The 14,929-nt window shown below is 47.4% G+C and overlaps 1 protein-coding gene across 1 annotated transcript in view; it reads right to left on the bottom strand.

Annotated features, from left to right (window-relative positions):
• LOC134036722 (tensin-3-like) overlaps positions 1 to 14,390 on the bottom strand; it is a 32,168-nt gene extending 17,778 nt beyond the window's left edge. The window contains 15 exon segments of the mRNA XM_062481777.1: positions 1,951 to 2,052; positions 2,693 to 2,758; positions 3,053 to 3,182; positions 3,325 to 3,400; positions 3,571 to 3,610; positions 3,613 to 3,630; positions 4,202 to 4,314; positions 4,895 to 4,978; positions 6,233 to 6,297; positions 6,976 to 7,014; positions 7,017 to 7,100; positions 7,612 to 7,662; positions 7,754 to 7,771; positions 7,774 to 7,923; positions 14,035 to 14,390. Coding sequence (XP_062337761.1) covers positions 1,951 to 2,052; positions 2,693 to 2,758; positions 3,053 to 3,182; positions 3,325 to 3,400; positions 3,571 to 3,610; positions 3,613 to 3,630; positions 4,202 to 4,314; positions 4,895 to 4,978; positions 6,233 to 6,297; positions 6,976 to 7,014; positions 7,017 to 7,100; positions 7,612 to 7,662; positions 7,754 to 7,771; positions 7,774 to 7,905 — 1,018 coding nt within the window. The 5' untranslated portion in view covers positions 7,906 to 7,923; positions 14,035 to 14,390.
• Between the last annotated feature and the right edge of the window lie 539 nt (positions 14,391 to 14,929).

Here is a 14,929-nt window from a genome sequence, read left to right as displayed (position 1 = left end):
ATCTGGGTGTGCAAATGTAGGTTATAAATGTATATTTACACCTCAGAAGCTTCTTCTGGTGGGGCCCAACATGCTTCATGTCTCTCAGGAAAAGTGAACGGAGGTCAGAGGTTTCTTTTGACAACAAAGTGTTTTGACAACTGCTCTGTGTAGCAGACCTGTCTAGGGCTTGTTTGGGGTGTTCCTGTAAAATGACCTGGCTCATCACCACCACCACTCTGGAACATGTCCTCTACCTGCCTCGGTGAGTCAGGAGCTTGATGACCGTCATCATCCTCACTTTCAACCAGCCACCGTTTCTGAGGTAGTGTGTGTGTGTGTGTGTGTGGGGGGGGGTGGGGGTGGAAAGGGAGGCTTCCGCTCTAAGCCAGACGGCCCTCTGGGTAAACATTCTTTATTAATCCGTCAGGGAAGCTCCACATGGCTCTGCTCTGACTGGGAGTTGGCATGACCATGAGAGAGAGGACTGGAGGGTGGAGGGGAGGGAGGGAGGGAGGGAGATGGGAAGGGTAGAATATAAGGGAGAGAAGGAGTAATAAAGAGTGGCAGACAGACATAGTAGGGAAGGGAGAGAGACAGCGAGAGAGAGACAGCGAGAGAGAGACAGCGAGGAGAGAGAGAGAGAGAGAGAGAGAGAGAGAGAGAGAGAGAGAGAGAGAGAGAGAGAGAGAGAAGGAGAGAGAGAGAAAGGGACAGAGACAAGGTAGAGATATTCCTCACAACACAACACTGCCCTAATGCAAACACACCACTTCACACTAGAGGGCCACCATTCATTTTGCCAGGGGAACTGGGGGACAGAAAGAGCCATTGAGCTAAATGATGTTGTCTTTTCACACACATAGCACCATAGTGGTAAGCTGTCCCTCGACTTCCTCCCTCAGACCTGGCCCTGACAGACAGCTCTTCAGAGGCATGTTTGTGGGATGCATCCTGTGGACTCATAAGTAGCTGTAGAATTCCATACAAGCTTCTAGACTTTCCACACTCTGTGTGGTGTTTACATGAGAAATCCCAAGAGTAAATACCCCCCACAGAAAAGGCTGTGGACTCAAGGAGATAATGAACGATACAAAAACAATTGCCATTTGAGATTTGTATCTACAATGAGAAATACAACAAATGGTCCTTTTCACTATAAGCGCTCTGTGAGCTGTGTTTCTCAAACATTCATTGTGTGATGGGACTGGGCGGATGCAGGTTTTGATGCCACCACTCCGGTCTATTCCGGGAGAGCGTTGTAAATTCCGCGGCCGTGTGGAGAGATTTGGGAGAAGCAGCGACCACAGCTAGCGCGGGACGCCCTGGCAACGTGTGTGTGTTTGTGTGTGTGTGTGTGTGTGTGTGGGGGGGGGGGGGGTTAGTTGAAGCACACCCATTCACTTTGATACAACAACAAAACTGACATCTCTTGGGAATGAGCTGTTCTGTATGTGACCCAGTGTTCCCCACGGTACAGACAGCTTCTCTCCCATTGGAGAACGTACTGTGGTCACACTATTCTCCATGGGAATGAAAACAGCAATCCTTCTGAGGTTTTGGTAGACCAAGGTCAATGCCATTTCCTTGCCATTCACGTTTCCATAGAACTCATCGAGTTACTCCTTATGAGTAATGAGTCCCATTGGTAAGCCAGGAAACTGTGTGTGTGTGTGTGTGCATGTTAATGTCATCATGCCGCACTTCTCCAGTAGTGACACAGAGCCAAGTTGGCCAGAGAGAGAGAGAGAGAGAAAGACAGAAAGACAGAGAGAAACAGTGCACAAGAGGCTTACAAGTTGCCATAAAGTGCACCTAATGCACTCAAGGGATCTTCCTTCCTAAATTGCAAAACCATAGCATCTTCACCGGGTACAGGAGACAGTTAGTCAGGCTGTACCTCGGACCATTACTTAGGGACCTGTGTGATGGAACTGTGGGAATGGGTTTTTTAAGGACAGGAAGTGTTACCTTCTCCGTCGCAGATGTTGTGGTAGGAGTCCCATCTGGTCAGAGGGTCGGCCATGTTGTAGTCCACACTCACGTCTGACCCGTTCTGCCATCTCTCTGCACCTGGTCCAATAACAAACGATTAGAGTTGCACTTCAAAATCCAGTGTGACATCGTTAAATGATGCAGACGGTGGGATGCTAATAAACACTGTGTTTGATAAGTGCAGTCTTTGGAAAACTATGTTGTGATATTTGGCTCCTTTGCTTTATTGAACCATATCACTGGGACTTAGATTTTATGAATTGAAAGAAGCACACACGTACACACACACAGCCCTACACACACACAGCGCCTACACACACACGCCTACACACACACGTCGCCTACACACACACGCCTACACACACACGCATACACACACATCCTCCTGTGGGGCAGGACATGCTGTGCTTCTTTACCTCTCTGTCAGCACACACTTCACACTACATTTCCCCTCCGCAGAATTCCACTTCCTCGTCTCAGTGGGGATGTGGGGGGGTGTAGGGGGAGTGAGGGGGGAGGAGAGGTGTGCGAGGGGGGTAGAGAGGGGCGGTCAAGGGGGTGAGGAGGAGGAGGGGCTGAATGGTGAAAGCACCATGTATGTGTCTGTTGTTAAAACTCCCTCGGACTCTCACAGTCACTCCTCTCCCTCTATCTCTCTCTTTCCCTCTCGCTATCTGTCTCTCTATCTCTCTCCAAGAACAACTCTAAGGGGGTTTACCCGGGATCTTCTCTGGACCCTCGGAGAACACCAGCTCCACTTTCCCGTAATCCGGAAATCTGGGATCTGGAACATCAACACACCGACATAAGAGTAGCACCTCATAACCAGCCGTGAAATGGATGAATGATGCCACTTGTGACCAGGATAGTCCCTCTTAACCCCACGTATTACCCCTGATGGAAAACAGGCCGTGTGTTTCAATAAGGCCATCTGTAGTTACCAAGCCCAAAGGAAGTCCTCCAGCCCTGAACGCTGCATTATACAGCGTTGACGCTAATGCTAATGGCGACGTGCCGATGCAAAACACAGGCCTGTTGGGGTCGTATTCCCGGTGTTACAGTTTAGGAATGTCTCTACCTTTGTTAGCGTTCTCCATGTCCTCCTTCTCAAACACGAGGTTGAAGCCCTGCACGGCTCCCGTGTGGAACTGGAGTCTGAAGACGACCTCACGTTCTGAGGTGACCTCGCTCTTGTGGTAGCATTTCACCTAGGGAAAAAACAATAGGACATTCTGTTCACTGTGCTTTTATACTCTGCTTCGTTTCCCTAAAGTCTGACAGACAACATATTCAGTCACACAACTAGAACATTTCATCAAGCTGTCTGAATTCTAGGATTGTGAATACTACCATTATGTCTCCTTTCAGCAGCTGTGCAGGCTCCAGATTAATACATATCCTGTCTCTGTGTCCTGGACCAATGTGACTGTGTATCAGAGGGACAGACAGACAATTATTAATGACAGATATTCACAGACAGACCACATATGCAACAGCAGCCAAAAAGCACAAGGGAGAGAAGAACCAAAGTAATGACATAGAAAATTCGAAAGAAAATACTTATTTTTAGCTTTGAACTTGTTCAGAATTACTTACTAGACCCCTGAGGAGTAAACCGCTTGCATCCCTTGGTAACTTTTAAATAGGGCCGACAAACTGGAAATAGGACAGAAAGACATAAATCATCACATTTCTTCCCTTGTCTTCCACAATAGTTGTTTGTATGAAATGCTAGAATTTTTTGGGGAGGCTATCAAATCTAGCCTCTTATGTTCACCTGGTCACCTAGTACTATCTGTGGGGCTCTTATGTGAAACATACTGTACTCTTCTTTACTGTACTTTCAGGATTTGCTGTGTTTCTCGGCAAAGCTTGCGATTCCATCCGAAGATAGTCTTTGTTGTCTCAGTAAGACGTGTGAAAAAAACGATAGTTTAAGTGGAAACATGGGTGTGGGTTCCCTTGGGTTTACTGGTAAGACTATAAAGCAGTTCTTTTCATTGAAAGGTTTGTGTGTGTGTGTGCGGTGCGTGTGTGTGTTTTATATGCTGCAAGCTGAGCCCTATATTGCATTCTAGATTGGTCTTTGGGGTCTTTATTGCTACTATTTTTTGTGAGCTTTTTCTAAGCTCTTCTTCTTTCAGCTCCTTTGAGCTGCACTGGTGATTCGTCAGTGCGTGATCATATCCACTCAAGCAGGGAAGACATCCGTGACTGTCTGAGGTACCTCGAGAAGCGTCAAAGTTGGGAATCCCATGAAGAACGATACAGTGCAGGAACAAGGGGGAGGCGTTGATCTTCATGGATCCACTCAGAAGACTGTTGAGGATCCATACGTACCTGAGAACAGAGACAAACGGAGGACAACTTTCGTCACATGGGGATCCACAGTTGAGCTCTACCTTCACCTTATAGAGTTGCATTGCTCCACAGGTCTTACACGAGGTGACCTTGCCTAACAGCCTTTACTAGGTGTCCACGTGTTCCAAGTCAGCCGGTGTGTGTTCTTTGAATGCGTTTGTGTGTGTCGGTGTGTGCGTGGGCAGGGGGGAAACAGAGTGAGTCACGGTGATTCGGTTGTGACGCAGGAGGATAAGGTTTCACCATGGGATCCCGTTCTGCTGTTATTAGCAACAATGGCAAGACTATCACTGGCTCCCTTTTCTATGGAAATTGGCAAACAACACAGAGGCACGCAACGGCTGCTGTATTGGTTCAGGTGGGCCCTGGGAGCATGGGTCTGGGAGCTAGGCCAGGGTGGAGGTGGTGGGGTCGAGTGGGGGGTAAAATGGGGTTGGGTTGGGCTGGGGGGGGGAGGGGGGGGACAGACAGCGTGGATGAGGCGAGGAAGGAATCATTCATTTTTCGATGGGTGTGCGAACACAGGGTGAAGCTGGCTGTGTCTGGTTGACTGGCTGACCTTTTCTGCGAGGGGGTCATCAACGCTGACACCTTGTCGTCGTAGTATTTCCTCATGGCGAAGCGATCCAGGGCCTGGTCCGCACTGTGGGGAAAAACACGCTTGGTCTCAAAACACACGCTAGGCCTCGAAACACACGCTAGGCCTCAAAACACACGCCACAACAACTGGATTCGAGCACCTGCAAAAGGACTTGTAAAATGTAAATGCCCATACTGGGCATTGAAAGGATAGAAGTTGACCCAGACAACAGCTCGCACGCACACACACTCACACACACACACACACACACACACACACACAGAGCGAACGAGGGGGAAAGTAACTAGAGAGACAAGGGATTCCAGCAGAGAGGAAGACAATACCATCCCTATCCAAACACAGAGGGGGAGAGGAGGAGAAAGAGAGGCCAGAGGGTGTTCCTGCCACTGCTATTCCAACAGGACCAAAACCAACAGACACAGGAGATCTCTCCCTCTCTGTCTTAATCTCTCTCTCTCTCCCTCTCTCTTTATCTCTCGCTCACACACACACACACACACACACTTTCTCTCTCTTTTCCCTCCCTTTCCGATCGTCTCACTTTGCTTTCCATGTCTCTGTCCTCCATCTGGCTTCCCTCAGTCCTCCCATTTCTCCTGTGGCCCTGTCCCTCCACTTCTCTCTGGCTGGCTGGCCTGGCCTGGCCTGGCTTGGCCTGGCCTCTGCTCCTGTGTGCTTGGTCTCCCACAGTAGGGGAGAAACAGCAGGAGGGGGGGAAGCCCGTTTATCCTGTCTCGACTGATGTGTGCTCACATCACAGAGTCTGTGTGCAGTACGGATCTGCATAAGCTCATTAAGGCCAGGTCCAAATGCACAGCACCTAGCCTCCGCCGCTTTCCTCTCCTAATGTCTCCCAAATATTTGCCGCTGGTCTTAATTGTGGAGATTAGGAGAGGTGCAGCTGCTCTGAGTCTCTCTGAGGAGCAGTGTCCAAACATCTGGGGTCTTTCATCTCCGATTAGGATAATATATCCAGCTAAGATCAGAATCTACAGAGAAAGTGACATCACCGTTTATCGGCAGTCGGGGTCCTTGCATGCTAGTTCCTGTAATTCAGTTCTAGTGATTCATGACTGACAATGTGTGGTTCTTTTGAAATCCACACGTGATGGCTATCCTTTGACTCACTTTCTGACTCATTGAGACGTTGGAAATAGGATAAGGGACTAAGTGACATAGCAGTGGTTGAGACAGAAGAGTAGCCTCTGGTGTTATGTCTGCAGGACCTATGCTGGCGAGCTCTGACACCACCAACAACCCACAACACAGATATGCATCGACTGGCCCAAAACGTACCTGGCTGAGATATCAGTGAAATGGACAAAAGATGAGATAACAACACCGATCCGGCCTTTTCCTCCCTGGAACACAAGAGAACAAGAAGGAAAAGCCAGTTAGCCATGAACCTGGATTGATGCCCAGTCCAGAGCAATCTGACTAGGACAGAAACATGGAGCATGACCTCAATATGAAATAACGCTACCATTCCTAGAAGCATTTCTACGTGTGCTCTGTGATCCAGGATCACAGGAGAGAGTGGCTGTCTGTTAGGTAAATCTCTTCATCAAGAAGTGCACAGTCGTCAGGTTCAAGGAAAGTTCAATCGTTTTATTTCTTGCCAGCGAGGAAACAAGTCTGACTCGGTTCAGAGTTGTCTGAAACGTCCCAGTAAACGGTGGTCCTTTTATACGTGTTCTGAACTAACTTACAGGATGGAGACAAGACTTCCGTGTCCCCCGTGTGGAGGCTGGAAAGTGTGTCACCTTTGAATGTCAGTTAGACGGTCTAAAGCTTGTGGAAAGAGTCATGCTTCGTCTGCAACAGTTGTTGACACCTGCTCCTCATACATGCACCGCAAAGATCAAACAACCAGCATATTTACGCAAGGCTTGAAGTTCAGACGAAGAGGAACATTCCTTGGCTGTTCCGCTTCTGCTCAACCACATTTGGGTGCACTGGTTTCTCTTTCTGTCTTGCACAGCAGTATTCTTTTCAGCCTGTATACCAACTTGCTCAAAATATTTCCAACACTGTCTCACCCTGCAGTGGATGACCACCACATGTAGGGGGTCAGCGTTCACAGCCAGCTCTCCATGGCCTTGCAAATGGTGCAGATCTTGTCCAGCGGAGGGGCATGTAGGTCAGGCCAGCCCGTGTCCAGTGTCTGCGAACACCCCCCCCCCCAAGCACACACGTTTAGACTCTATGATAAACAGTGTGATTTGTGTGACAGATTTTTTCTAACGTGAAGTGGGCACTGACATGTACAGTACCAGTCAAAAGTTTGGACACATTTTCCCATGTGTCCAAACTTTACCTGTACCAGAATCAGAATCAGAATGGCTTTTATTCGCCATGAAAGTTTGCAGACAAGGAATTTGCTTTGGCAGTTGTCAACACTTAAATAAACCCACACACACTTTGTAGAGATGTGTATATACAGCCATGTCTATAATGTCTTCTCAGTAAACCTCAGCATATCCAGATATCACAGTCGCTCAACCAATTCCAGACTATCCACTGATAAGGTTCTCTGAAGGACCTCAGAAAACATCACAACTTGTCACAATCAAGGCAATGAATTGCTGTGTTACTACAGCCTTCTCTGCTCTGCGTACAGGAAGTCTTACATTTCTTTTTATGGAAAAGCACAGGTATTCTTGAGTATCAAATACCTTGGGGTTCATTTTTGAGAGATCATATCTCTTTTCGGACAGGTTGATAATCTAGAGGAAGAAATCAAAAATGTCCTTTTAACATTAAATAACTGATGACATTTATGTTGACGATGTTGCATCATGTAGGATTAATACTGACCAGGTAGTTGTCGGAGTGTGTTTGGACTTTAGCATCCGAGTGACATCCTTCAGGTTGTGTAAGTAGATCTCCTCAGAGCAAGCCCGGGGGAAGGACACGGCGATGATGCGCTCCGTCACGTAAGTCAGGTCCAGTTCGTATCCCTCCTCCATTCTTCAGACTGGGTCGTGCTGTTAGAACACACACACACAAACTGTTGAAATGCTTCAGGAGCCGGTTGTTTTTTCGCTGCACTCACAGTATGCTAATCATGTCACTCCTGTCAATATTTGATGGACAAAGTCCCTGGAATCAGTCATTGTGTCTAATACCCCCCCCTCCCCACCCCCCCTAGACTGTGGCCTATTGGAGCATGTCCCCAATCCCAACATGGGGTATGTTAAAGAAACCTGTTCTGTTTCCACAGTCTATCATCCAACTGTCCATATGGGGGTTACAAAGTATTGTCATGTAATTTTCTGTTGAAGGTTACTGTATGTTATCAAACAAAGTACTGTGAGGAAGACTTTATGTGAAATGTTCATAACTACTCAATTCACTTAAAGAGGAAATGTCGACAACAACACTATCCACATTGCGGGGCATAATCCACACAGACTGTCAGACTGTCAGAAAAGACAGAGGAAACAAAACAAATACAATTGCAAAAGAAATCCGGTTGGAACCAGTTGTCTGCAGTGTGCTGTAAATCCCTGAAAGATGGCGTCTTGCTGTGACCTCATGGCAATGAACTTCCTGTGTAGCTGAGATTTTCCTGATACCCACACTTTCAACCACTACATACACACACGAGAGACTTTCACACACCGACGCACACACATGGACGCACGCACGCACAACATCGCACAAATACACATACGCACTTCTCTTATCTACCCATCGCTGCTCTGCTGCTCTGTCTCTACTCTCAGTCAGAGGACAGGAAAATGGATCTGGACTGCTGGCTACCCATCAAGAGAATCCCCTCCAGGAACTGGAATTTGAGAGCACTTATTTTGACCAGCATCAAGTTGATTTGGACCTGGAGGATAAAACTAAATCATTTCATTGGAGTAAAAATGTCTCTGTCTCTCTCTCTCTCTCTCCTCTCTCTCTCTCGTCTCTCTCTCTCTCTCTCTCTCTTCTCTCTCTCTCTCTCTCTCTCTCTCTCTCTCTCTCTCTCTCTCTCTCTCTCTGTCCAACACACACACATATACACAGACACATCTATTGTAGCAAAGGCAGTGAAACTAGCAATTTGACTCAGTTGCTTCCAGCTCCCTGTCACCTGATTATTTGTTGTGATTAACTGTTAAAAAAAACCTGGCTGGTCCAGACTGGAGAATGCATGTGTTAATTAAGTCTGACTTAAGTGACTGCAGGCTAAAGTCAAACACTTTGAAGGGCTCCAGAGAGGGGCCATAAAGCAGGGGCCGTCCACACAGGGCTTAAACCAGCCTTCAGTGCGGAATGAAAGGGGGCTGTGTGTGTGTGTGTGTGTGAAGGGGTCATCACCAGGGGAAACAGACTTGGGGGGTAATCGGTTGTGCACGACAGTGTGTGTGTACGTGTTGTTCTGAGTGTGTGTATGTATGTGTGTGTGTGTGTGTGTGTGTGTGAGTGAGAGAGAGAGAGAGAGAGAGAGAGAGAGAGAGAGAGAGAGAGAGAGAGAGAGAGAGAGAGAGAGAGAGAGAGAGAGAGAGACGTAGTGTGTGTAGAGTGTGTGTGGGGCAGTCACAAGGGAATGGTGCGACTAATGGTGGAGTTTATTTCTCCTGAGAACTGGAGAGGAAAAACTGTTGACTAATGAGAAATTAATGAACATGTCGGCCAACAACACTTGAGGCTTGTGTGTTCTGTGGTGGAGAATGGTCTCGTTGGGGTTTTAGGTAGTGTGGAAGCTCTGTGCCAGAGAGGAGAGGTATGGCACAAAACCAACCCTTAACCTCTGAATGACCCTGAGGTGTCAGGGAATGTTAATGAAACCTCTGAAACGTTATGGTTAAAGATTTGGTTGTGTTTGGTTGGCTTCAGTGCAGAGCTTCTTGGAGAACTGATTGGATGTGAGAATAGGTTCATCTCTAGCATTCTTTTTCTGAATGGATAAACTGATCCAATGAATCCTTTTCACAGTCCATAGCCTCATTCAGATAAATTGTCAAGACATATGCTATGCTGCAGCAGGTCCGTTCCAGCTCCACTCTGCCTCTCATCACTCAAGCAAACTGGAACTACATGCCCCAGCACGCACTCTAGATAATTGGTCTTTAATTTGCACTGAGTGCTTTTGTTCCTGGTTTGGGGCATGGCGTTGGTCCACAAAGCCAATCCAACAAGCAGTGCCAAGGATCTCTAAGCTGGAGCCCACCCAGGGGAGAAGAGCTAGGGGTAGGTAGAGGTGTTGGAGAGACAGGGTTGCCAGATCCAGGGAAGACAAGCAGAGACAGGCTCAGTGGGTCTGGATCCTGGGGGATTAGGGCGTGTCTCAATCCCCCAGCTCTGCTTCATTCCCCACAGGTAGGAAAGGTCCTGCAGGTTGTGTGGATCCTAAGAGCAATGGACAAATCCAAAAAGGCTGCGCGGTGTAAGACACATTTTTTTGGTCTGATAACCAGGAAAGGTTGTGAGGATAGGAAGCTATTCAATATTGTTGGGACAAAGCCTCGCTTTCTCCTGGTCGCCATTCCCCTTACCTGGCAAATTCTGTCTTGAATCTTCTATTACACTGTCAGTGAGGTGATGACAGCATGTAGACTGTTGTTGTTAAGAGCAGAACTGGAACAAATAACACGTCCAGCATGTAGAGTGAACTACTGGTCCTCGAGGCTGAGGCACAGCCTAATCATGTGAATGATGACATCATGCCTGTTTTCATTCCCAAGCACATTGCGGTGACAAAGAGTGCTCAAAATCTCTGGATACTGGTCCGTCACGGGTTATAAAGTCATAGCAACCCAGGACTGTACCACAGCAGCTGAGATGCCAATTACACTAAGTTTTGTTTATGCGTCGTTCAACTGGTTGCTACACGTCCGAGGGTTATTTGGGCTACATTTTCCATAGCACAGCACGCTGTGGTGATGGAGATTAAGACGTTTTGCGCGTGATTTATGATGTTTTTGCACTTGATCGTTTCATGAGAGTTTGAAGATGAAGGATAGGAGAACCTATGGTGAAAAAAGAAGGTTCCTTTCATTCGTAAAATGAATAACATATGAAGACGCTTAAGGTGAGAGAAGCACTTTATCTCTTAAAGACAGTCTGAAACCACACAATGAGGACCCAGACTCTGTCTGGGAGGCAGAGGGCTGACTGCTGCAGCTGGACATCGCATGTCAAAAAATAATAATAATTTTGTGTAAAATCATTCATATATCCTGGTCCTTATACTCTTGGCCAGAAATTAAAATGAAAAAATCCATACCAGACGTGTCTTATTCATTGGTGTCAGAGGACCAATAGATCAATCGATGGATACAGCTGAGTTGGAATGCAATGAGCAAAGTACAAGCTTCAATCTCAGAGATCAGTGTGTCAATCAGGGATGGGAAAAAATAGAACAGGGTTCTATTAAATGCAAGTTTCATGTCTTTCAATATTTTTTTAGGTCGGCACACATATGAAAGCAATCAGCACTTACGCCATGTCAAATGTCAAACTTTAAAGCGTTCCAATTGGTGCCCCACAGTGATTGACAGGGGTGGAGGTGGCCATTTTAGCGCCTGTTGAGTATTCATCATGGTCAGATAAAGCCAGAGTATATTCCTATGGCAGAAAGCAGAGCTTAAAGATCTCCATTGGTGGAAGCGACACTCAGAAATAGAAAGTTCCAGTATGATCTTATTCAGGGAGTGCCAAAACCCCAGTTCTGACACATTCAGGCCTAAATAACTAGTCGAACCAAAGCAAGGCCATATCTGAAGGCAACAACATGGCATATTCAGCACAGCATGAAACATTTTCCTTTCTACTGGAGCGAAATAAAATGACAGCCACACACAGAGGTGCACACCGTTTCTCTGGAAGTCCCTGTGCTGGGCTACATTAATGATCTCTGAACTGTTTGTCTTCAACCCTCAGCGACACCTAAAGTGCCATAAAGTCTTCAGGAAGTCCAGCTGCTTATGACCAGATGGATGGGTTGGAATGTTTTTCAAAACAGAGCCAGCTTCCATTTGCAGAACTCTCTTTGGTTCCAGAGCTCAAATGAGGATGTGATGTTTCTATGGGGGGATGCGGGTGGGGGGGGGGGGTGGGGGGGTCGGGTTTGAGTGTTTCTCGTGAGATCTTTGTAAATATCTGGTATCTCCAATTGAACAGACACAGAGAACAACAGGTCCACTGCTTTCATTCTTCAATTTCCCTGAATGCCTTGCAATGTCCGACAGAGACTATGGCCTATGGAGATATTTAGCATTCAGATGTGGGTGCCATCTAATAACTCTGAAATCCCCTCTGCCAGCGCCTTGCCTTTCTACCTGACAGGAATAAAAAGTGGCGGGCTATCATCTCCTGTGACCCAACAGCCTGAGCCTGTCAAAAGAGAGGGAGAGAGAGAAAGAGAGAGTGAGGTGGGAGGCCACAGTTTGTTCTGTCTGTTTCCTGTCCAGGCCTCTGTGCATTTACGCTGTGGCTTTGACGCCCATTCAATGCTGAAAAACTGAAATAAACAAAACCGTGGAATCTGTCGAAGGAAGCCACGGGAGGGAGGAGAGAGGTATTTATAGCTTGTTTATTTAGTCATTCTGGAACACAAACGTGTATTTGTCTCTCATTTTCACTAGATATTTTGAAGGGAATATAAAAAAGGAGAACCCAGGGCTTGGTGAATCTAGGCACCCACCAGGCTCCTAAAGAACTCCCTAATTACCGTCTTCTATCCCAAGGTCATAGAGGAATGCGTTCCAAAATGGATTACGCTCCCGCTCTCTCTTTCTTCCTCACTCTCATTCGCTCTGTTTCTCTCTCTCTCTCCCCCCCCTTCACTGTTTAATGGCTTACACATGTTGGCTGGGTGGCTGACGGCTGGGTTGCTGTGACAAAGTGTGATGCCCCCCCCCCCCCCCCAGCCCCCACCGTGCTCGGTCTCAGACAGCACTGGTGTGGGTGGGTCAGTGTGTTTTGCACACTGTACACACAGTACAGCCAAACCCATCTCTGTGCCAACCCACCTGTCTAAACCACACTATCTAGGTTTTCCCATTCATCCGGTAACTTACAACTTACTTGTTCTTTGTAACAACCTTCTGGTTATCAGAGACGGAGAGGGTCAAAGAAAGGGATTCTTTTTCTGTTTCTATGGCGCTTGAGAAAGCAAACATCTCATTTCACCGAGTTATCAGGAAAGCCGATTTCAAGGAAACGACTGTAACTTTCATAAAAACACACAGTGTGGTCGATGCACGTTCACCCTCCTATTCAACTGGTGTCATGAGTGGACACGGAAAAAGGATCTAAAAGCGTGCTTGGTTGGCTGAGTGTGCTTTCAGATGTGAAGGAAAGACACGGATGGCCAGAGACAGGTAAGGAGGGTGTAGCCTGAGTGAGGTAAGAAGGACTTGGACATGTCATCAACAATGGCTGCCAGAGAACTACAGCCCTCGGGCCGTGAATACCACACAGCAGCTGTGACTCCAAGAGAGACTCCTTCTCTGTCTCTGTTTCTCTATCGTTTTCCTACCTTCCTTCCATTGGCAGCCTTGCTAGTCAACCAAAAATCGACTAACCTATGCGAGGACTAGACGCTTCCTCTGGAATGGCTCCATATGTTTCCCATTAGAAAGCTCTCCAGCACACCAAAGCCCACAACAGCATGGAGTCCCTCAACCATAGCAAACGCCAATTCAACAAGTGGAACATTCACAGTGCTGAGATTCTCTCTGGGAGAAGCGTCTCTAAAGGGAGATCGTGGATTTTCATGAACAACACCCTGCTTCATTCAAAGAAATCACAACCTTGCCGCTTGTTGGGTTTCAATGGTCCCCTTATGTCTACACTAGGCTCTGCAAGTATTTCCCTTTCTGACACACACACACATACATACCCCCCCCCCTCTTTCCTCCTTTGCAGGGCATGGAGCCAAAGTAAATAAAGACCAAGCAATGCCCCTTTTTTGCCGTTTGAATCATTTATGCAGCTGAAATGTAACGTGCTTGATCCACCGGCTAAAAAGAGTTAAGACTGCTACTTCCAGGAGGCTGCATCAAACTGGGATCCCTCTTTGAAGTCCCAACCAGACCCACAGAACAACTTCCCCTCTGCAACTGAAAGACAACAACAGAGTTCACGACACAAAGCCTTACCTTAACAAGCTGAAAACGGGCCCTTTAACTCTCCTTTCTTTGCCTTTGGGATCCTTTTGTGAGCGAGTTTAGGATCCGGGGGAAGAGTGCTTGGCCCCGTCACACGGGCTTAGCGGAGGCTGAGAGAATCATTTCCCTCTGCTGGAATGTGCTTGCAGGCTGATCACAGGCAAGTCAAAGAGCTCACTTTGTCTCAGCTTCCCCCTCTGGTCTCTGTCTCTATCGGTCTCGTGTTAAAATGGAAGTGCTGCTGATGTTCCTGGACTGCTCCTGCCCCTGCTCAACCCCCAACCCACACACTTCCTCCTGTCGAGGAAGAGGCGGCCGCTGCAGCCGCCACAAGTCCTAGCATGGGACAGTCCTCCCACTGTGCCGCTGGGTCTGCCTCCTCTGATCCCTCCCCCTCCCCCCCCTCCCCTCCCCTCCTCCCTCTTCTCTCGCGCTCTCTCTCTCTCGCTCGTTCTCTCTCTCACAGTTGCGCCTTCTTCAGGTCTGCCTCGATTTTAGCCACTTCTAGACACACGCACACACACACACAGAGGGCGTCAGGCAGGGGGGATGGGTGGGTGGTGGAAGGAGAAGGGGGGTTCTTAAGTGTTCCACTCCTTCATTTGAGAGATGACAAAGAATACAAATCCTCTCATTTAGTTTAATAATCCAGAACTGATGGACTATAAATATGTTGTTTGATCTTTAAATAGGACTTCGAGTGTTTCAGAAAGCAATCAAGACAGAAGGAATATATTTGCTTATGAGATGAGAAACCTGAGTTCAATATTGAATATGTACATTTGTAGATTTTCCCTCAATAGTTTTGCTGACTGTTTTTATACACACACTGTACCTTCTATTGTGTGGTGGTGCAATGATACATTGATAACCAATGACCTCTGGC

This window comes from Osmerus eperlanus, chromosome 16, assembly GCF_963692335.1.
Source record: "Osmerus eperlanus chromosome 16, fOsmEpe2.1, whole genome shotgun sequence".
Taxonomy (NCBI): Eukaryota; Metazoa; Chordata; class Actinopteri; order Osmeriformes; family Osmeridae; genus Osmerus; species Osmerus eperlanus.
This window is presented reverse-complemented; position numbering and strand designations above follow the sequence as displayed.